Source organism: Desmodus rotundus, chromosome 8, assembly GCF_022682495.2.
Source record: "Desmodus rotundus isolate HL8 chromosome 8, HLdesRot8A.1, whole genome shotgun sequence".
Taxonomy (NCBI): Eukaryota; Metazoa; Chordata; class Mammalia; order Chiroptera; family Phyllostomidae; genus Desmodus; species Desmodus rotundus.
The window spans coordinates 130,496,439-130,518,645 of NC_071394.1; the positions used below are offsets into that span (position 1 = coordinate 130,496,439).

The 22,207-nt window shown below is 54.3% G+C and overlaps 3 protein-coding genes across 3 annotated transcripts; 1 reads left to right on the top strand and 2 right to left on the bottom strand.

The window, feature by feature from the left end:
• Window positions 1–14: 14 nt before the first annotated feature.
• CCDC71 (coiled-coil domain containing 71) lies at window positions 15–3,714 on the bottom strand. The gene is made up of 2 exons (XM_024566031.4): window positions 3,626–3,714; window positions 15–1,681 (listed from the first exon to the last, which is right to left on the bottom strand). The coding sequence occupies exon 2, from the start codon at window positions 1,627–1,629 to the stop codon at window positions 181–183; it is 1,449 nt and encodes a 482-aa protein (XP_024421799.2). The 5' UTR covers window positions 1,630–1,681; window positions 3,626–3,714; the 3' UTR covers window positions 15–180.
• A 3,474-nt stretch (window positions 3,715–7,188) lies between these two features.
• Window positions 7,189–12,074, top strand: KLHDC8B (kelch domain containing 8B). Its single transcript, XM_053929652.1, has 6 exons — window positions 7,189–7,304; window positions 8,231–8,731; window positions 9,834–9,998; window positions 10,345–10,569; window positions 10,663–10,764; window positions 11,207–12,074. The coding sequence occupies exons 2-6, from the start codon at window positions 8,347–8,349 to the stop codon at window positions 11,401–11,403; spliced, it is 1,074 nt and encodes a 357-aa protein (XP_053785627.1). The 5' UTR covers window positions 7,189–7,304; window positions 8,231–8,346; the 3' UTR covers window positions 11,404–12,074.
• An 810-nt stretch (window positions 12,075–12,884) lies between these two features.
• Window positions 12,885–21,414, bottom strand: CIMIP7 (ciliary microtubule inner protein 7). Its single transcript, XM_024565980.2, has 4 exons — window positions 21,388–21,414; window positions 19,606–19,719; window positions 13,708–13,764; window positions 12,885–13,301 (listed from the first exon to the last, which is right to left on the bottom strand). Exons 1-4 carry the CDS (start codon window positions 21,412–21,414, stop codon window positions 12,885–12,887), a joined length of 615 nt encoding a protein of 204 aa, XP_024421748.1.
• Window positions 21,415–22,207: the final 793 nt, after the last annotated feature.

Consider the following 22,207-nt stretch of genomic DNA (forward strand, 5'->3'; position numbering starts at 1 on the left):
AGAAACACCCCCCCCCCCACCCACCTCCCCCCTCAACCCCACATCCTCCAGTCTTTGAAAGGAGGCTGGTGGCTGCCAGGGCCCTGGAGAGGCACCCAGAGTCCATGGGCATTGCACACTGTGCCACTGACAACACAGACAGTTGGGCTCAGTTTCCCGAAACATTGCTATGTGAGGGAATCAGGGTACTGAGTATGGCAGCAACGGCTGCAGCCGTATTACAGGGGATAGGTTCACATGGAGGATACGTTGAGCCTGCAGCCGCACCTCATCATCTGAGAACCGCCTGTCCACCTTGATGGCCTGGAATTTCAGTAGCTTTGCTGTTCCAGAACCTAGACATGCCTTAGGGGAACGGGGCCCAAGTCGTGATCTCTTCTGGGGAACATCTTTAGCCTCTTCAGCCCTTTTCCTCTTCTGCCCCACAGTCTCAGGGTGGCTTTTCTGGCCTTGCCTTGCAGTCCTGGCCTGAACAGACCCTTTCGGCCTGCCCCTGCCCCTGGGCTGGGTCCGAGCCACTTTGGCCCACATTGCTTTGGCCTTGGCCTTGGCCTGCATTGCCTTGGCCTTGGCCTTGGCCCGCAATGCCTTGGCTTTGGCCTTGGCCCTAGCCTGCACTGCCTTGGCCTTGGCCTTGGCCCGCAATGCCTTGGCCTTGGCCTTGGCCTTGATCTGTGCTGCCTTGGCCTTGGCCCTGGCACGAGCTGCCTTAGCTTTTTCCCGGGCCTTTGCCACCTTGGCCTGTGCACAAGCCACTTTGGCTAGTGTTTTAGCTGCCTTGGCCTGGGCTATTTTAATGCTCAAGGCAGAGACACCTTTCATTCGTGAGCCACTGAGGGATCCAGTAGTTTTACAGGTCTTTCTCTGAGGCCCAGTGCTTTCTTGGGGTCCAGCCCTGGGGCCTCTGCGAATCAGACACTTAGGACCCTTGCTTGTGGCTTTTCTGGGAACTTTGGGCTGGGGGTTCCCCAGCCCCTTCGCTGAACCTTTCCGCAGCTTCAGGGAAGAGTCCGCAAGGGAGAGTTGCAGGGACTGTGTCTTGTGCTTGGTACCCAAACAGGGCATGGGAGTCTTGAGTGGGACCAGCGCCTCAAGGACAACGGAGAGCCGCATGGCAGGGTAGACACCTGGGTAGAGGTGGGCGGGGAAGCCCATTGCCGTACCCCGGGCACGGCTGGCACTTGACTGCTTCAGGGAGCTCAGTAGCAAGTTGGTGGTAGCATGCTTGGCAAGGGCTGGTGTGGATGCTTTGGCCAGCCTGCCAGACAGTGGCATGGGAAGCAGCGTGGCCCGGCCTGCAGGCAGCCGCATAGCAGTTCGGGGAGCACTAGCTGGAGGTGATGTAGTAGCTGGGGTGGGGGCACGAGCTTGCAGCTTCGTCTGGCTTGGGGGTTTGGCTGTGCATGAACTATAGCCATAGACATCACCACTGCGCAGGATGGTAGGCTGGAAACCATCATCCCGTAGGCCCTGCAGAAAGGCCACAAGCTGGGCCTCTGTGGCACTGAGATCCTGGCTCATGGGGTTAAAGACAAGTAGCGCCTCCTCCAGGGCCTTCTTCCCTGCCGTGGAAATCCGCGACCAAGAGTGTACAGCCTTCTCCTCCACATGCTGCACCACCACGCTCATGGCATTAGGTACTGCAGATCTGCCTGGGCAGCCGCAAACCAGCGCTTGGCACCTCCAAGGCAAGAGGAAAAGAGTCAATAAGAATGGCATTGAGAAAGGGGTCAGGGCAGGTAGACAGGTCTTGCACGCTCCGTAACATCCACTGACAGAGAGGCCTGACCAGAGCAAGCTACTCCTTGAGGCAAAACGCTGTTCTGACCTACCATGGTGGTGGGGTAGAGGTTGGGGAGAGGACCCATGCGGAGCAAAGGCAGCTTCTCCAGGATATAGGCCCACAAGCTCATCGGAGTCATCCAACCTGTTGTCATGTCCCTGGAAAGATCTGGGCTTGGCTAGGTCATTTTAATTCGATTCTGTATTCTCTGAGACCAGAAATCTAGTATTAGACTCAACCCTGGGAACACAAGTGAATATCTCTGTCCTCAAGGGGTCCTATACAGAAGGCAAGAAATACCATCAAGGTTCTTGGGAGTGCACACTGGCACCCAGCTTCGCTTGCCATGAGTCAGGAAAGAATTCTTGGGAGAGGCAACACCTAGCAGGGACTTGAGTGGTAACAGGAAAGGATCAGATGGAAATGGAAAAGGGGAACAGCCTATGCAAAGACTCCGAAGTGAGAAAGACACACTTGATGTGACTGGAGTCTGTGGTCAGGGCTGAAAGATCTAGTTGGAAAAAACAGGTGAAAGTAGAGTAACACAAACCTTAAATGCTCCTTGAATGCTGGCTGAAGGGTCCAGACTTACACCCAATATCCATGCCTATCCCTGTTCCTAAAGATGCTGCTATTCAGGTGCCCATGGGTGAATCTCCCTGACCGCCAGAAGTTCTGCTTTCAGAGTTCCCAGATAGACCATCTGGAGGTTCAATTCCTAGCTCTAGAGTCATGGAGACTAACCAGACTCTCCTTCAACAGAACCTTAAAAGATGATGAGTAGTAGGTAGTAATGACACAGCTCTAGACAATCAGGCAGCTTTGGGGCCAGGAAGCCACATCAAGAGCCCAAGATCTAATAATGAGATCAAAGGGCTTCAAGGATAGTCAGTAAGGTGGACAGTAGAAATGTGAGCTGTTCTAACCAGGGCTTGGAGGGCCAACCTTGGTACAGCCCAGATGGAGCTGTCTGGAAACACCCAAGTTGTCCCAGGCTTCTCTGAAGAAGCTGTAGGCTGTGGCTCATGTCTAATATCTAATGCCCCGCCCAGCAATGAGGGCCCAGAGGCAGCTCCTCATCTACACTGGAAGCATTAAAAGATCAGCTGGGATCAGGCAGTCCCTGAGGCCAGGGGAGCGTCTGTGCAGCTACTGCCTAGTATCCTAATGGAGCAGATAGTTTTCAGAATCCCCTAAAGGGAGTGCCCTGGGGCTCTTTGTTTGGAAACATCCTCAGATCCTCAGGTGTCTCAGGCACTTTCCCTCTCCAGAGGCCATTCTCCAAGCACAATTCTTGCACGTGGCTTTAGTTATTTTATTTTTCTTTTCCCAGGGGGTGTAGTTCCCCGGGCTTTGAACTGTAGAACAGGTAAGGGTTCAGATACCGGCACGGATACTAGGGAAGAACGGGGTGCTCTTTTGCCCAAGTCGGTATGAACCCTTCAGAAGGGTCTTCTGAGCTTTCCATGAAGCTCTGGAAACCGGCTGCAGCCCGGCCCCCCAATTCCCTTCATTATGTGCCCCAGGAACCGGCAGGGAAAGTTGATGATGGGGGACGGGAGAGGCCCCATCCAAGCGGACCCCAGGCAGGGTATTCAGGGATGGGAATCCAAGTCCCTGCGGCCCGAACCGCGGTTAGGAGTGGGGCGGGTCTCAAGAGGGAGCAAGATGCACAGGGCGTCCGGATCAGCCCGACGGGCCGCGCAGCCCCAGGGTGGGGTCGTTGGGCATGGGTTGGGGGTGGGTTGAGGGTCTCGGCTAGGCCGGTTGCCCGGCCCGTCCGCCCTAACGTCTCGCGGACAGCCCCTCCGCGGCGCGGCTAGGCCCATGGCCCCAACCTACCGGCGCCGCCGCGGGGACCCAGGACGCACCTCTGCGCCGCCTCCGCTGCTCCAACATGGCCGCCCGCTGCGCACCGGAAGTGCGCTGCGCTTCCGCTTCCGGGACCTGGCCCGCCCTAGTGACCCTTGACCCCCTAGACCCCGTTTCCCCCAAAGTTGGGGGGCAGGATAGGTGGGTACCTGGGAGGGCTTCCTGGAGGAAGTAGCAGCGGGGACCGTTCTAAACTCATCCGGGCTTATGCAGGAGTCTGAGGAGCAGAGGCGCTCTTGGACGTGGCCCCCGGCAGGACTGCACTGGAGCCCATCCAGGACTGGATTATGGGCCTGACTCCCATCCTCTTTGAGGGGACTGGTGCTGCAGCAACATGTGGGAGGGACTCCTGGCAAGATCTAAGCTATCCTTAACCGTCTGAATCTCCCGCGGGCACTCACAAGGCCTGCTTTGGTCTCAGGCGCCTGGGCAGAGAGCAAAAGAGGAGTGCCCCATGCCTGGGAGTGTTTCAGGGAGCCTCTTCGTTCGGTAGCACTGGTACCTCCTCTATGGGCAGTAGGCCCTCCTCTCTTCCTGAGAATGGAACCCACCGCAAGTGTCATGAAAGGCTGGTGTGCACACTTGTGCTACACACAAGCCCACAGCTGGGCACATACAATCTGAGGGTCCCAGCATGCCAGTGTACGCAAGAGGGTGCTGGATGCTTCGTTTGGGGACTGGTTAATAGCACTCCTATCTCCCCATCTTATTCCAGGATCCTAAGGCTGCTATACATTTCCCTGCCCATACAGAGGGGTCTTGACACCCCTAAAGAGAAATACTCACCCTAGCCTAGGCCTCATCTGGTGCCCCTGAGGCAATAATGGTGGGGCCTTCAGTGCCTTGAAGTGTAGCCAAGGTGTCCAGCAGGAAATGCAAACTCTCCTGCTCATTGGGGGTCAGTGTTTCTAGCCCTTCGTCCTGGTAGAGAGAAGGGAAGGGTGGGGTCCTAAGGGCCAAGGTCTCAGGGGGTGCACTCAGAAGTCCCATCTTAGTGTTCCCAGTCCTCAGCTGTGGGTGAGTCCTGTCTCTACCCCATCAATGGTTGAGGATTAGTTGTTTACTCTTAGGACCAATCCAGCTTCACCTTTTGCCCCAGTTACATTCCACAGCTTCTTAAAAGCCAGCAGTGTTGGCCCCCTGTGTGCATTTGGGGCCCAGATTTTATAAACAGAAGCCATTTCCTTAAAGGAGCAGAGCACATCCTCCAGGTATAGCAGAATCCTAGTTGTGTCCTAGAAAAGGGACCCCTCTCTGGTGATGTCCAGCCCAGAGGTCAGTGGGAAATGGAGGACTGGGCAGGGGTGGAGTAAGTCTATCCCAAGATGGTGTCCCTTCTAGACATTAGAACCAGAGGGGATAATAAGGGTTAGAGGTGAGGGTCATGAGGTACCTAGCTCCAAGGGGAGGCTGATCCTTCTGCCTCTTGGTGCCCGATATGTCCCAGATGGAACTCTCTGGGAGCATTCATCAGAGAAAAGTCTGACTTGAACTGGACTTTGGCAGATGTGACCCTATAGGTGTAACTGGGATCCACCTAGGGAAGAGTTTGGGAGAGACAATAGGGCCATCCCAAAATCCAACCCTTGCTCACCATTTGGCATCTTTTATAGCACTGAGTGATGGACCCTGGGCCCCTCTTCACCTGGGCAGAGGGATCTGGTGGGGCTGTAGATGCGAGTGAGGGGCCACCCCCGATGGGAGTCTGTATGCCAAGGAGAAAAACCAGGGCCAGATCTTGAGGAGCCACTTCTTAGGGAATTAATAGGAAGCAAGGCCTACAAAACTCAGAGGGAGGTAGGAGAGCAGCAGGAGGAAGTCAAAGTCACAGGGTTGAAACTTTAAAGATGCCAGCAACATTTCAGCTGAGACAAAGACCCCTAAGTTTTAGCTAGATGGTGTTCCATGGTGACTGTGGCAAGGACAATTTGGGGGGAGCCCTGGCAGCAGACATAAGGTGGCAGCTACCAAGGTTGTGGAACCCATGAGAATAGATGGCTTCAAGGGTTTGACTGGAGGGGAGGAAGAAGAGACGGGAGGGACTTGGGGTGTACTGGGAGTTATCTAAAGGGGCAAAGTGGAGTGGGAGAATGGAAGCCTTCCAGCCAGGATCTGTAACTGACTTTGGCACCACCATTTTCAGGCAGGTTCTCCAACTCCAACTACCAGTCCCTGAAAGTGGCTGAAGACTTTCTGTGGTCATGGACAAGACTCTACCCACACTCTGGGCAGGCCAGAAGTCAGGCAGACCAGGCAATTAATGCCCCCAAGTAGCTGTCACCCCATGACTGATGGAGATCTGCAAATGAGGACCTCAGCAACCCTTGCTGGGGGTGGGGGGTAGATAATGTGAGGTGCATGATCTACACTGGCTCCCAGAGTCCCCAGCAGGATTTGGTCCCAGTTGCCCACAGCGATAACTTGCTTGATGATACACCCTTTATTGGCTGCCTCCCCTCTCCTTGCCACTCCTCTCTGCTGGTGCTTCCTGGCCTCACCTCCCACATTAACTGTATACACTTGCAACTTTGTCTTCAGCCATGCTTCTAGGGAAAGTGAGACAGACACTCTCCACGAAAGAGGGACAGGATAGTAGCAAGCACACACAACCACAGGACCGCTTCTACAGGTAACCATTGACCTGTACGAATGGGCTGCTAGTTCCCAGACTTAGCCAATACGCTTGAATGCTTGGAAGATGGGTCAGGGTCTGGGTCTGAGGTGGGTAGTCCTTTGTCACTCCATCTTGCTCTTGCTTGACCCCAGAGGTGGCTAGAGGCAGGGCCAGGGCCCTGAAGATGGACAGTCACAAAACGACGGGTTTCAGAATAGCCCAGGACTGAGGCGCTCCCTACAGAATAAGGCCAAAGTGGCCTGCCTGGAAGGTCTCCTGGCTTCTGACTCTTCAAGCTTACACCCTGCTCAGAGCTACACCACCCCCCACAACCCAAATATTCTTCCCCACTCAGGCCTGTGGAGAGGCCTGCCAGTACTGAGGACAGCACTGTCTGCTTCCCCAACCCCTGCTAGCCTCTGTCTCTACCATAGACCTATTCTGTGCCCTGCTCTGTGCCTGGGGCAGGGCGATTCAGACGTCAACCCACCGTAGGCCTAGGCCACTCCCCAAGTGGCCTCCAGGGGGCGCCGCCTCGAATCTGCGATTGGGCTCCTCCAAGTTCAGTAGCAGTGGGTGGGCACCCGCACCCAAAGCCCGGGGATCTGCTGGCTCAACCCACCCCGCCCCCGTTCGCAGACGCTCGCGAGCTGGGTCCGGCTCAGAACGGCCCCCCCACCATACACGTGCGTGCTGCTCACTGCTGTTTCATTTCTCCCCCCGCCCAAGGTGGGACCCTCAATTCTGGGAAGGGCCGGTGTCCCTGTGTCCATCTCTCTGTTCAGCCGTTGGCATGTGACCACGGGTCGGCGCACCGTGCTCCAGCCATGGCAGGTGCAGAGTTAAAGCGAGTGTTACGGGGGGAGGTTTTCCCGAGTTGGGAGGGGGGAAGAGGGGCGGACCCCGTCCAGCCCCGCCCCGCGCCAGAGCCGAGCTGGAGCCCCGCGGGCGCCCGGCCTCAGCCCCAGCCAGAGCCGGCACCAGCGGAGCCGGAACGGCGGACCCCGCGCCCCGGCGGCCCGGGAGCCCTGGCCGGTGAGTCCCGCGGGAACCGCGCTCAGGGGAAGTTTGGGGCGCCGGGAGTAGAACCCCAAGCTTACTCATCTGGACCCGCCCCCTGCCCTCCCGCAAGCTGGAAGTTTGGGGCTGGGAAGTCCTCGCGCCAGGGCTCCCAGGAGTGTGGCCCCCGCCGGAAAGAATGGGCTGGGAAACTTGGGGATTTGCTGTGAGGGGACCAAGAAGTCTAGCTACCCATTCCTGCTGGAAAATCCCTGGACTCTGGGATCCTACAGTCTGGGGCTCATGGGATCCCCAAATAATCCTTCTCACGCATTATGGACACCAAAGAGGCTGGCCTGTGTGGACCTGTCATGGGCAAACCTCTGTGAGGGTAGACCTCAAAGGGAAAATGTGGGACCCTGACATCCAGCCCCTCCCCCTCTAGTCCCAAACGCCCTGATCTTGGCCTTTTGGTGGTGGGACTAGATAAACCAGTGGCTCCCAGAGGGATTGTAAGTGTGCACTGGAGTCTGGTCCCTGGTAATTGGGTGGGAGACGCTGATGTCTACCCAGGGCTCAATGGAAGCCAGTACTGGGAGGGTACAGTAGGACTCCACTCATGCAGAGCACCAGGGTGAGAACAGTTGAGGGGAAGGAAAGCTGGGAGGGTGGAGAGCCCTATCCCAGTCACCTTACCTTTTGTCTAGACCTAGATAGGACCAGGCAGCCCTTAGGTGAGGGCAGGGCGTGGGAAGGGGGAGTTGGCTGGCTGGCTGGGAGTCACCCTCCTTCCCACTCCAGGAGGGCCTCCACAGTGGTGTGCTGGCCAGCCGGGGCGAGTCCTCCTCCTGCCTTTCCCACCAGTGATTTGGAGCTATCCCTGCCCTCAGCTATAGGCTGCTCCTCTCTACCCTGAGAGCCCATCAGTGGCCCTGACCCTCTGTTTCCCCTCTCTCCTTCAGGCGAAGGCAAGTTCCCTGGACTGGTCACACGTGCCCTGTACCCCTGTTAGAGTCAGGATGAGGCTTTCATCAGGGAGGCCTGCAGCCTGAGCAGATAGCATGGCCTGCCCCTGGAGATGAACACCATGGCCACAGGAGGTAGCCGGGCCTTTGCTTGGCAGGTGCTCCCACCCATGCCCACCTGCCGGGTGTATGGCACAGTGGCATACCAAGATGGACACCTGCTAGTGTTGGGGGGCTGTGGCCAGGCTGGACTGCCCCTGGACACTGCTGAGACACTGGACATGGCCTCACATACCTGGTTGGCACTGGCACCCCTGCCCACTGCCCGGGCCGGCGCCGCTGCCGTGGTGCTGGGCAAGCAGGTGCTAGTGGTGGGGGGTGTGGATGAGGGCCAGAGCCCTGTCGCTGCTGTGGAGGCCTTCCTGGCTGATGAGGGCCGCTGGGAGCGTCGCGCCACCCTCCCTCAGGCAGCCATGGGCATTGCGACTGTGGAGAGAGGTGAGTGGCCTCCCAAAGAAGGTCCCTCAGGTGCCCCAACACCCTTCATTCTTCTCTCACTTGGTCCCTTACCCTCAGAGATTGGACAAGAGCTGTAAATTTTGCCTGGATGCCTTGGACATGGCTTTGCCTCCTATACCCTCCCCTCCCTAGCTCTGAGCTGGGTTAGCCCAAGCCTTCACTGCCTTGTCCAGCTGCTAGGTGGGAAGCAGAGCCCAGGCTGGCCCCTAGCATGAAGGGAGGACCCACCACTTCCCTGGCCCATCCATTCCTCTCCTCTCAGAGACAAGGAGGGGCGGCCCAGTGACTCGTGGTTGTTATAGGGTGGGGGAAGGGAGGAGAGCAGGACCTTGGCTTGGAGCCCAACAGGTGCTTAGATTGTTCCCCACACACACATCAGGGAGCCTGAGGTGGACAAAGGCCAACCTGGCTGGGGACAGTTGCCATGGAAAGTCCCCAGTGGGGAAGCTCCCAGCTGACTGGCCTGTCTCTTAAGGTCTCCTGACATGCCTCCAGCTGACCCTGAGGGTGTAACAGGGCAAGAACCTACTCTAGTGCAAAGGTGGGCTACAGAGGTGCCGGCAGGGCTCAGGGGCAGAAGGCTTGTGGTCAACACCCCTATCTTGCAGGCCCAAGCCCCTCTCACAGCCACGGAGCTGATCCCCAGAGTCCCTCCCCAGTCTGAGCTCCATGCTGAGTGGGTCCGCATATGCCCTCCACCCCTGGCTCAAACCATCCTCCAACCCCCTTCCTGGGGGTGGGGGGGTGGGGGGGGACCCCCCATCCAGTGGCCTCCAGGTCTGACCAGGTCTGGTTCTGCTTGGATGCCCGAGTTGGTTGCCATAGCGTCTCCAGGGAGACAGAGACAGATTATAATTAGATCTGCTGCCTCCTGCTCTTCACTTGGAGGGGTCCTGGCCAGAGGAGGAATCCTAGTTCTCCCTGCCCCCACTCCAGGCAGGCAGGAGGGTTTCTGCTACTTGTAGGGAGGGTACCAAAAACGGGTGGGTCCCCCACTACCCCCTGACCTGGCAAGGGCAGCTATCAGGGTGGGGTGCCTGGAGAGGCCAAGGTACTGTCTGAACCACTCCTTTCTATGCAGATGGTATGGTGTATGCTCTGGGGGGAATGGGCTCTGACACAGCCCCCCAGGCCCAGGTTCGGGTGTACGAGCCCCGCCGGGACTGCTGGCTTTCGCTACCTTCTATGCCCACACCTTGCTACGGGGCCTCCACTTTCCTGCACGGGAACAAGATCTATGTCCTGGGTAAGGGCCTAGGGGATGTGGGAAAAGGACTCGAAGTCCAGAAGCACCTATCCCTGTGAGTTAACTAGGATCAGGCTTAGTTTGGGATGGCGGAACAAGAGAAGCTTTGTTGGGGGTGAGCCAGGCTTGCTCTGAGGCTCGGACCTTTGGTGGCCCTGCGGGAACTGGGAAAACAAAACCCCAGTGCCTGAGAATCTGAGGGGTGGGTGATCCATGTTCTGGTGTTGTGCACATAGCTGGGTATGGGTGGCTGGAGTGGGCGGCGGTGAAGGCTCAGCAACCTGGTGGAGGAGGAGGCTGCCAGGTGGCCCAGGCTTCCTCCCAGGTACCTCAATTCCATTGGCAGGGGGCCGCCAGGGCAAGCTCCCAGTGACTGCTTTTGAGGCCTTTGATCTGGAGGCTCGCACCTGGACCCGGCACCCAAGCCTCCCCAGCCGCCGGGCGTTTGCTGGCTGCGCCATGGCCGAAGGCAGCTTCTTTAGCTTGGGTGGCCTGCAGCAGCCTGGGCCTCACAATTTCTACTCCCGCCCACACTTTGTCAACACTGTGGAGATGTTCGACCTGGAGCATGGTGAGCAGTGACTGTCCTGGGCTGTCCTTCCGTTCTCCATGGGATGGAGAGGCACAATGTCAAGGGCCAGATCTGACCTTCCGTCTCCTGCAGGGTCCTGGACCAAGCTGCCCCGTGGCCTGCGCATGAGGGATAAGAGGGCTGACTTTGTGGTTGGCTCCCTTGGGGGCCACATCGTGGCTGTCGGGGGCCTTGGTGAGTCTTCAGGGCTAGGGGTGGGAGGGGAGCCCAAGACAGAAAGGACTGGCCTCCAGCATGAGCACCGTGCCCTACCCTGCTCTAGGTGCTCTGGGGCTAGGGCTCTGTGAGCTTCCCTTTCCCATTCTGTGAAGCAAGCAGGGTGTGGTCTGCATGGGCATGTCCTCATGCCATCTGGGGGTGTCCTCGCACCTGACTCAGGGATTTGTACCAGCAGGGCCCTAGGAGACAGAAACAGGACAAATGATCACTGAATGAATGGACAAACAGAACTAGGAATGGATATATGAACAAATGAATGATGAATGAGGCAATGAGTAGCAAGGCCCTGATGGTCCATCCTGGGGTGATGCCTGCTGGGCCACACTCTGGGCTCAGGGAGCAAAAGAGCTAGTGCCCCTGCAGCCTGTGAGCTACAACCTCTGTCTCCTTCCTGCAGGAAACCAGCCATGCCCTCTGGGCTCTGTGGAGGGCTTCAGCCTGGCACGGCGGCGCTGGGAGGCACTGCCTACCATGCCCACAGCCCGTTGCTCCTGTTCTAGTCTGCAGGCTGGGCCCCGGCTGTTTGTCATCGGGGGTGTGTCACAGGGTCCCAGCCAAGCTGTGGAGGCCCTGTGTCTGCGTGATGAGGTCTGAATGCCTGATGGGACCTTGTCCACTGAAGCAGCTTGGTACCAGAGGCAGATGTCTGGCTTTCTGTGCTCCTGAGGAAGCGCACTGGGCCCTGTGGGGGAAGGGATGAACAGGTGTGGGCACTTGAGACACTGCCTCCGAGACTTGGGTGCGTGGGGGGGCTTCACCTTTAGCGTAGGACACACACACATGCATATACCAGCTTACTCATGTTCATTCATGGACCATGCCTAGCTCCACCCTTGCTCTGGAACCTCCTGGGCCCTCTGTCCAATGGGGAGGTGGGGGGAGGGGAGAGCTGGCCTCATGCCCTGCAGGGTCAGTGCCTACCTGGAGTTGACCAGGCCCACCCCAATGACTGTTCCTGAAACATCCTAGCTGCCAGCCTGCTTTGAAGGCCCCTGTAAACCCAGGAGAGTTCAGAGAGGGCAGGTGACAGAGAGGGAATGGAAAAGTGGGTGTGGGAACCTCCAGAGGGCCAAAGGAGTGTGGGTTTTAGGCCCTTTACACTGCTGGCTGTGTGACCTTGGGCCAGTCATTTCACCTCTCTGTGCCTCAGCATCCTCAGCTGTAAATGGGGATCTCTGAAACCTTCCTGCCCTACCTACCTCACAGGGCTGTTGTGAGGACCCAGGGAGTTCAGACGTGGAAGTAAAAATGCTGCTCAAATCTGGGGTATGGACCCTGGTGTGGAATACTGTGTCACCTCTGCCGCCCGTGGCCTTTATTTGGGGACCTCAGTTCTCCAAAGGATAGTTTCAGAAGAGCCTTTTAGATCTGGCCTCTGCCCCCAAAGTATCTGGTGTCTCAGACCCTCTTAAGCCTCAGTTTCTCTTTTGGTGACATAGGATGACCACTGTCCCCCATTGTCCTGGTTGTTAGAGGGCACTCACAGGACGACCAGAGAAATCAGAAAACTCCAACAAAATGCCACAGGGTCAGGATGTCCTCTAGGTGTGTGTCACACAGCATCTCCGCAAAGCCTCTGCTCACCTCCATATGGAGGGGTCTTGTGGGGGCTGTGGCCCAGGCAGTCTTCCTCTGTCCCAGCTGAAGGGAAGGTGTCTCTTACACAGGACTGTGTGGCCATGCCCCAGACGCCTTGAGGCAGCAGCCCCCCAGAGAAAGCAAAGCTGCTAGCCCTTGCCTCCTCTTCCAGACTTTGCTGCTCACTCTTAGGGGCCACTGACTCTGCTCTCTGCAGTCACACAGTGCAAGGGGCTCACAGCTGGGTTTGTTGCAAGAGTGGATTTGGGGTCCCAGAACCCATCTGCTGTGGCCATGGTAATGCATCTGGACCCTTAGACTCCTGCAGGCCGTACCCCTTTTCACCTGGTGGCAGGGCTCCCAGGGCCACACCTTGCCTGCCCAGCACACAGGTACCATGGGCACAGGCACATGGGAGCCAGGCATGGGGCCTGGCAGTGCCTTACTGCTGTCAGCTCCAGGCCCTCTGGGGCTGCAAGCACAGACAGGCCGCGGTGTCAGCCATTCTCATTTAATGCTCTGGACCAGTTTAGGCACTCGGAGACCCCAGTGTGGAGGTAATGCTGGAGCAGCGTGGGTCTTGGGATCTCTGGGAGTTTAGGCAGCGTGTTGGTGACGGGGGCTTGGGTTCCCACGTCGTTGCTACCACAATAGTCACCAGGGGATGGCTGGCAGAAGTTCTGCTGGTAGGTGGTGCTGGCATGGGGAGGCTTGATCTGCACAAAGTGCACGAGGCGCTGAGGGAGGTCACCGAGTCCTGGGTCGGACCGGAAGTTGGCCTGGTAAGAGGACTCAAGGGGCCGCTGCTGGCAGAACTCCAGCTCACAGGGTGCCCAGCGCAGGAAGGTGTGTCGCTGCCACAGGCGATTCAGGTCTTTCCGTCTTCCGATTCCCTGCAGCAGGCAATATGGGCCCTTTTCAACGGTATGGGCCCTTGGCCCACAGTCCAGGTAGCAAGGATTGCTTGAGTGCCCCCTAAACCCGAGCCTGCCTGGTGATGCCTGGCCTGTGCCTGGCCTCCCTGGCCTGTACCCCAGCCTTTTTGGCCTGCCTCCATTTCAGGATGGGGCCCTCAGAAAACCAGAGGCCCCTCGGATATTTGCATATTATCAGACAAGCTGGCAGAGGAAACCAAAGCAGAGGTACCTCCGTTGCAGAATGGGCTGTTTCCCAGAGGAGTGAAGTTGTCAGGGAGACGGACACTCCTCTGTCTGTTTAAGAAGCCCTCCCTCCCTGCACTGTCTCTTCCCCACCCCCCACCCCTGCAACTTCAGCCTAGGCTGGGGGCCTGCCCTCACTCCTTCCTGCCTCCATACTCACGCTGTCAAAGGAAGTGCGGTTGTCATGCTTGGAGAAGAAGTGCTGCTGTGCTGGCTCCTTGTAAAGAGAGAGTTAGAGGTCATGGGAGAAAGCGATGCTCGCCTCAGGGCCCCATAAGGGACGGAAGATGCCAGGAGCCACCACCCCTAAATTGCTAAACTGCCAACACCCTGCATGGGCAGATACAAACTAAAGCAACACCTCTCTTCTGGGACACCTCATCCTGGCACTTACCCCCAAAGCAGAAGCCTCTGGGGCTGCCGGTTGAGGAAGGGACTCAAGCATCTTTCAAAATATCCTGCTATTGCCCTGGCCAGGTGGCTCAGAGTGTGGGAGCAACTGATAGATGTTTCTCTCTCTCTCTCCCCCTTCCTCTCTATCTAAAAATCAATAAACATATACCCTTGGGTGATGATTAAAAAAAAAGTTAAAAAAAGAAAATGTATCCTGCCATTAGGAGGGGAGTGGTTCAAGATTTGTACCTTTCTCTCTACATCCCCCCAGGCAGGACTAGGCTTTAATTCCCTCCTCCCCTCTGTCCACACCCACTCCCTCATCAGCAACCCAAGCTCTTGACCCTAAATACCACCTGGAAACTAGAAGTTTTCCCTCTAGCTCAAGCTCTCTCCTGAACTCCAGACTCAGTAGCCAACTGCAAATGTACAACAGGCACCTCAAACACATCTCTGAGCTCTGGGTCATTCTCCAAACCCACTCCACCTGCAGCCTCCCCCAGCTCAGGTCACGGTAGCTAGATCTGGCCCAACACCTCGGAGACCCCTTGATTTTTTTCTTCTTTCACTCCTTACACCCAATGTGCCAGGAAATCCTGTTAGTACTTCCTTCAATATGAACCCAGGGCTGGACCGCTCCTCAGCATGGCCACAGCATTTCCTGCTCCAAGCCACCTACCTTCCTCTCTTGCCTGAATTATTGCAAGAGCTTCCCACCTGGTGTCCCTGCTTCTAAGCTTGCTGCTCTGAGTGTATTATTCTCTTGGCAGGCAGAATCATTATTTTAATATGTGAGTCAGTTCACATCCCTTGTTTGCCAAAGGTCCACAGCAGTTCCTCATGTTTGTAAAAGCCAAGGTCATCATTGTGGTCCATGATACCCACACAGTATTGACCCCTTCATCACCTCCAGCCACACCGGCACCTTGCTGCTCAAGCACACCAGCTACTTTCACCTCCAGCCTTTGCACCCGTTCTTTCTGCAGAGATTTTTCTCCCGCCTGGCTGTGTGACTCCTCCTCACTTCCCTCTTGGGAGGCCTTCCCTCAGCACCGCACCAGCGGTCTTGTTACCCCAACTCTGCGTTTTCGCCTTCTAACAGCCTCTATGACTACATATTATAATGTTGCATGCTGTCTGATGTTATCGTCTGTCTTGCTCACATCTGTCACTCCATCTCTGAGAACAGCGCCTGGCTGAATAAAGTGCCTGATCTGGTGAGTTCAGTCTTGGCTGGGTCAGGGTATGAGCAGTGGCTGACAGCAGGTTCCTAAGTAAAAGGCAGGGAGGGGCTAGCTTCACCCCAATTCCTGAACCCGAATCTTCAGGGTGGAGTCTGAGGTATGTGTCTCTAATAAGCTCCCCTATTGGGACCTCCTGCCTTAGACAGCCAGTGAAGGTCTTCAAATGGAAAGAAAGATCCGTGAAGGAGCTTTACCTTTCATTCCTCATAAAGCAAGCTGGCACCACAGGGGTTAAAAACCCAGGGAGTCCCGGCTGGGTGGCTCGGTTGGTTGGAGCACTATCCCTTACACCAAAAAGGTTGTGGGTTTGACCCTCAGTTAGGACCCATACCTAGGTTGTGGGCTCGATCTCCATTCGGGGAGTATAGGGGAAGCAGCTGACAGATGTTCCTCTCTCACATGGATGTTTCTCTCTCTTTCTCTTTCTCTCAAATCAATAAATATATTCTCAGGTGAGAATTAAAAAACAAAACAACCCAGGGCCCTTTTAGAAAAAAAACAGGAAAATCTTCATAATCTAAAGCTAGACAGAGTTCTTAGACTTCATGGATAAAAAAAGAGGCCCATTTAAAAATTGATAAATTGGGCCTCATAAAAATTAAAAAGAAAAAAGAAACTTTTTCTTTGTGAAAGTCCATGTTAAGAGGCTGAAAAGACAAGTTACAAACTGAAAGAAAATATTTGCAAACCGCATACTCAATGAAGGCCTAGTATGAGGAATGCATAAAGAACTCTCACAACTTAACAGTAAAATAACAAACTATGCAATTAGAAAATTGGCTAACGACATATAGACATTTCACCAAAGAGAATATGCAAATGGCAAATGACCCATGGAAAAAATGTTGGCCATCATTAAACATTAGAGAAATGACAATTAAAATCACAATATGATATCACAACACGATGGCTAAAATAAAAAATAGAGACAATAATAAATGTTGGTGAGGGTGCAGAGAGACTGGATCCCGTATACATTGCTGGTGGGAATGTGAAAGGCACAGCTACTCGGGAAAAGTTTTGCAATTTGTTTTAAAAACTAAACATGCAACTACTCTAAGACCTAGCAATGGCATTCCTGGGCACTTATTCCAAAGAAATGAAAACTTACATTCACCCCAAAGCCTGTACACAAAGGGTCAAAGCAGCTTTATTTATGAGATCCAAAAACTGGAATCAACCCAGAGAGTTTATAACAGGTGAATGGTTAAACAGACTGGAATATACCTGCCACAGACTACTACTCAGTAATGAAAAGGAATGAGCCATTGATACACACAACAACTCGGATACATCTCAAAGAAATTATGCTGAGCAAGAAAAGCCAGTCCTCAAAGGTTGCATGTCCTATCATTCCACTTATACAACATTTTGAAGTGACAACATTTTAGAAGTAGAGGGAGTGATGGTTGCCAGGGGTTAGGGGCAGGGCAGGGTGGAGGAGTGGAAGGCAGGTGGATGTGGTCATGAAAGAGCAGCACCAGGGGTTCTTGGGAGATTGTAACATGACTGAAGTGGCTGATACACAAAGCTACACTGGTGATAAAAATGTATAGATCTTAATATACACACACAAGTAAGTACAAGTAAAACCGGGGACATCGGAGTGAGATAGATGAATTGCATTAATGTCAATGTCCTGGTTGTGATATTATACTACAGCTTTGCACAATATTATCATTGGGGAAAACTGAGCAAAGTATAGAAGGAATCTCTATCATTTCTAATAACTGTTTATGAATCTACAATCATCTCAATATAACTTAAAAACAAAACAACCCTGGGGCCCTGGCTGGGTGGCTCAGTTGGTTGGAGCATCATCCCATACACCGAAAGTTTGTGGGTTCGATTCCTGGTCAGGGCACATATGCAAGTTGTGGTTTGATACCTGATGCCTGGTATAGTAGGCAATCAATCAATGTTTCTCTCTCACATTGATGTTTCTCTCTCTCTCCCTCTCTGTCTCTCTGTCTCTCTCTCTCTCCCCATCCCCTCTTCTCTCTCTAAAATTGATAAACATGTCCTCAAGTAAGAATTAAAAATATATGTATATTAGAAAGAACCTGGGGGGTCTGGGGCAAGTTCCAGTGGACCCCAAATCCTCCCCCATTTCTTTGCTCAGCTATAGAATTATACCCAGCCCTAGGATGTGGACGCCTTCATTGTGGGAGGCACCTCTGACTCTGGAAACTCGCTGCCCGTATAGTGGCAGCATGTTCCACTGACTCCCACTGATTGGAGCTGTGTCCTCCCAGCTGCGGGGGCCTGGTAAGAAGTGCAGTCATTTCCTCTCCACCCAGGCAGTTCTGAGTGTTCTGAGTGTCCTGAAATTCTCAGGAGAATTTCACCTACATCTTTGTTTCTAAGCCATCCAGGGCTCCTTTGCCCCCAAGGGAGAAAAGCCCATGGTCTCTGAGCAGGCAGGATTCAGGCAGGGGTTCCAGCTGAAGAGGCATTGGAGGAGGGGTAGGTTTTCTGAGAGGGGCCATGTTTGCATGTGGGGGGCTAAGGGCCCCTGTGAGTCATCTGGTGCCTAGACAGCAACCTCTGTGGCTGACTGAGGCATGGTGGTGGCAGGGGCAGGGACACAGCAATTATGGTACCACCAATGAAGGACCTGCCCACAACTATGGTCCTCTTGTGTGACCTTAAGAACAAACAGGACTAGGATTACACTTCCCAAGAGTCAGGCAGGTGAAGGATAGAAATAAATAAGTATGGTTTAGAAGAAAAAAAAAAGAATATTTTTTTGCACCTGAATGATATGGATAAAATCTCTACGTGCCAAGTTGAAAAGAAAGAAAAATGGATGCCACGACTCAGAAAGGTCTTTAACCACTACAGCTTCAGTCAGCCCGCGGAGGCCTGGTATCTCTCAGCTAATTAGAAAATAAAATGTGCACTTCCCCCGAGCAGTCCTGCTAATTAAAACAGCTTCAGACCTAGAGGGAGCTAGGAGATTTGGCATTTATACCACATGAGCCCAGAGCACACAGACCATGCCATTTGGGGCCGCTGGTAATGCTAGTAAAGGCTGTATGTAGCAGGTCTTCACTTCAACCAAATCATGTCCCCTACTCTGTCCCTGGGGGACAGGTGGAGAGGACATCCTGGCTTGGGGAAGAGAACTGCCACTGAGAGCTCCTACCAACACCCAGTAGGAGGTCCCCAGGTTGCCTGTCTCTGCACTACTTAGGCCCATCACTCTCCCGGGGGAGGTGGCCCTTGCCTAGTCCACCTAGTCCACAGTGCCAGGCAGCCCCTTCAACTGGGAATGTTGAGGAAGTGCAGGCTCCACAGGATGGCAGCCTCCAGGCCCCTGCTCTTAGCTTGGGAAAGCAGTTCCTGGAGAATCAGATGGCAGATGGAGTAGGACATGGCTAAAAGCTGGGAAGCAAGAAGCTGCAGTGGGCAGAGCATGTTCCGGGCTCTGCCCTGCTCTTGTCTAGAAGGCTGCACTTCTCCCCAGGCTGCCTCCCCTCTGGCCACCAGCAAGTCCTGGGAGGAGAGGCAGGTAAGAGTTGTTTCTTTTCTCAGCTCCCTCCCAGGCCAGCCCCACCTGGCTATGCCTCTCCACCGACAATCACCACTCCTGTCAGGGTAGCACTCTCCACACCACTCTGTTCTTCTGGTTTCTGGAAGCCATGCCTTCCCCTGTCCCTTTGGGCCCAGTCGTATTGGCTACTTGGTTGTTAGCAACCTGTGAGGCTACCTTCCCCTGCAGCCCCTATACCTACACCCTTTGTATGTCCACCCTCCTGAGTTCTTTTTTGAGTGGGCTTTTCCTGTTGGGACCCTGACTGACTCACAGTGCCTCCTCCTAGTCTCCAGGCCTGGAAGCAGTGAAGGGCCTGGGATCTGCATCCTCCCCTGTCCTTGGAGAGTCTTTTCCAGCACTCTAGGTCATTTCTGCCATCACCCTCCCCAGCCCCCTTGGTTAGGCATGTGGGTGGGCACCCAGCCACTTTCCATACTGCTTCCTTGACCAGAGGAGCCTCCTCCCCAGTCATTCCGGAGCCCCTGGACTACGAGGCTGACTGAGGGCTAGACCATGGGTTTTCATGGCATCAAGGAATCTGAGCCTAAGGGCAGTTTTTGGAAAAACTCAAGGCTTATTTCCTGGGTTCTGGAGGCTGTCTCCCCATGGCTGCTTACCCCACCTGGGCCCTGACCCTTCCTCCATCTAGAAGGAGGATTGAGCAAGACTGTCCAGCCTGGCATTGGTTCCTCTTCAACCTGTCTGTAGGGGAAACACCTGACATTGCAGGGAAGAAGGGCCAGGCCTCCTGCCCATCCTGGGGATAGGCTAGCTCCAGGTGTCAGTCCAGCTGTGTGTGGTAGGACTGAGGATGACGCTCTTGGGGCCTGAGAGAAGCAGAAACTGGCCCAGCCACCCAGCTGCTCCCAGGGCTGCCTTGTACCTGACATCGCTTCAGGAATACTGCTGGAGGCTGGGGCTTGGCTGCAAGGCGGTATTCTCGAGCACTCTCACTCTTGAACTGGCCTCTGTAGTGCCCATAGAAGCCATTGCTGTGCTATATAATAAGGCAGGCATGAGCGTGAATCCTACACCAAAACCCCAATCCTAAGTCTTAGACCTCAGTGACTAGACCTTAGAGGCTAGAAGCCTCTCCTGGGAGTTTCTGATAAAATAGAAAGAATCTGAGGTGGGGGGAGTCCCCTGAGGAGGGCCCTGCAAAGAGGTGTCTCCCATTCATCATTAGAACAGTTGGCCAGCTGTGCCGGTCCACCTGGGAGGCTATGTGTGTGTAGCCCCTCCCTCCCTCCCTCCCTTCCTTCCTTCCTTCCTTCCTTCCTTCCTTCCTTCCTTCCTTCCCTTTTTTCCTCTTCTCTCTTAAAATCCCAATATGGGGTGGGAAGATAGCAGTGACAGGACATAAAGATCTTGGCCCCTGTGAACTTTCCTTCTGTGGGGGAGTCAAATGCAGTGATTAGGGTCAGGGAAGAAATAGCCTGATGAACAGATCAAGAGTGACAGGGAACAGGGACAGCTCCTCATGACAATGGGGGTGGGAACCTGAAAAGGAGTTAGCTATGTGAGGAGTAGTGGAAGGGCCTTCAATATGCTGGAAACTCTAAGTGCAAAATTTCAAAGGATATAAAGAAAAAGAGAGAGAGAGAGAGAGCTTGGAAGAACAAAAGAAGAGGCCTTGACACTAAAGGATTGTGAACAAGCTGGAGGGAAGTGAGGTGAGGTCAGAGAGGGACAGGGTCTAGACTGGGTTAGGACTATGGATTCTCTTCTGAGGAAGGGAGGGGACCAGACAGCTTCTGAGTAGGGGTGACTCCTAGCACTGAGCAGTTTTGAGAATACAGCTGCTGTCTAGTGGCACGGTCCTTCCCTGGGAGATCTGAGAGAAAGTTCCCTTCATTTTCCGCCCCAAATGTTAATAGGTCAAAGGTCCCGGGAGGGCCAGGATTGAATGGATCCATCTTCTGCATCCATTGCCAAGTCATGAGTGAACACCTGTTTGACACACACTCTGCCATCCTGGGGCAAGAAGGGCACCCTGGGAAACTGGAGCCCCTAAGGCATGAACTTTCTGAAAGAAGTGCTTCAACGATGGGTAGCTTCTGGAAAGCATTTCCGAGATAGGGGCTGGCAGACGACAGAAACGAGCATCGGGGGTCCAAGAAGGAGCTATCCTGTACTGACGTCTTTAGGCAGACACCCTGTGGATGACAACGTCTGGCTGAGGAACTACTGTGGCCCATCCTCTTTGTCCTGAGCACTCCCTGGAGAGGATGGTCCATCTGGTCCTCCACGATCCCAGCCCTGAGCAGCCAGAACCTGTCCCCAGCCAGCCTCTGGCCATCTCAGTGAGATGTTAAACATGACCGGGAAGCCCAACATTTTTTCATCCCACTGAGGGCCTGGGTCACCCAATTTTACTGACCATCCTTCTACTATCTGCTGCACTTTCTATTCAGTTTAGTGCAACAGTATTTAGGTTAGCTGGTTAGCATGAGACCGGGAGCTCTGGAAGGGAACGTGGTATTGGGAGGACTAAGTAGGCTCCAGGGGTGACCCCAGCACGGCAGATAGGGAGTAGGTAGTTCAGCGTCCTCCACTGGCCTGGATGCCGGATGGAGCCCTTCTCACTTCACTTTCACGATGCATTCAAATTTCAGGTACTACCCCAAGGCCAGGGACCAGGATTCACCATAAAATATGCTCTTACCCAGGAGCCTACTAACGCACTCTTCATCTTGCCTGGGAAAGGACCTGAAGAGGTAAACTTTCCTCTTGTCTCTCTGAGGCCGTCTGAAAATTGCAGGAGGCCAACTTCTTGTTGCTTAGTGACAAAGGGATGTTGTGACTGCACAATGCCGCTGAGTGCTGAGGCAGCGCCTAGCCTGCTACCCCTTTGGGCTTCCTGCTCTGTTTTTACTTCCCCCCAGAGAGAAATCTGCCCCTCCACATTAACAGCCTGAGAGAGTCCTTATATATAGAAACACATAAGGCTCCACTGTGGAGTCTGATGAATTCACAGTCAGTGAAATATTAAAGGACATTTAGAGGTGAATCCTGCATTTTTAAAACTGCCCAACCAAAATGCCAGGGATATAAATTTAGAAAGCACTCCATGGAGCCAGAAGAAATGTTAAAGGGGTTGCTGGCTCTTAGAATAAAATTGGAGCTTCAGAATAAGGCTCTGTCTGTCCACTTCTCAGGAGTTTGTGGTGACTGGGAACAACACTAATCATGGCGGGTGAATGTGACAAGGACCTGCAGGGAGGAGAGCATAACAGGGGAGCAAAAGAAGGAACAGGAAAATATTTATTTACACTGTGGTTCCATTCCAAGCTATCCTTGGGCAAATAATTCTCATTCATATTCTCTCTCTCTCTCTCTCATTGGTAACACTGGGATGTCAACTATTCATCCCTTTTACTAACCAAAGGAAGCCCTCAATCAGCCACTAAAGAAGCACCACCGGCCCTGGCTGGTGTGGCTCAGTGGATTGAGCACCAGCCTGGGAACCAAAGGGTTGCCGGTTT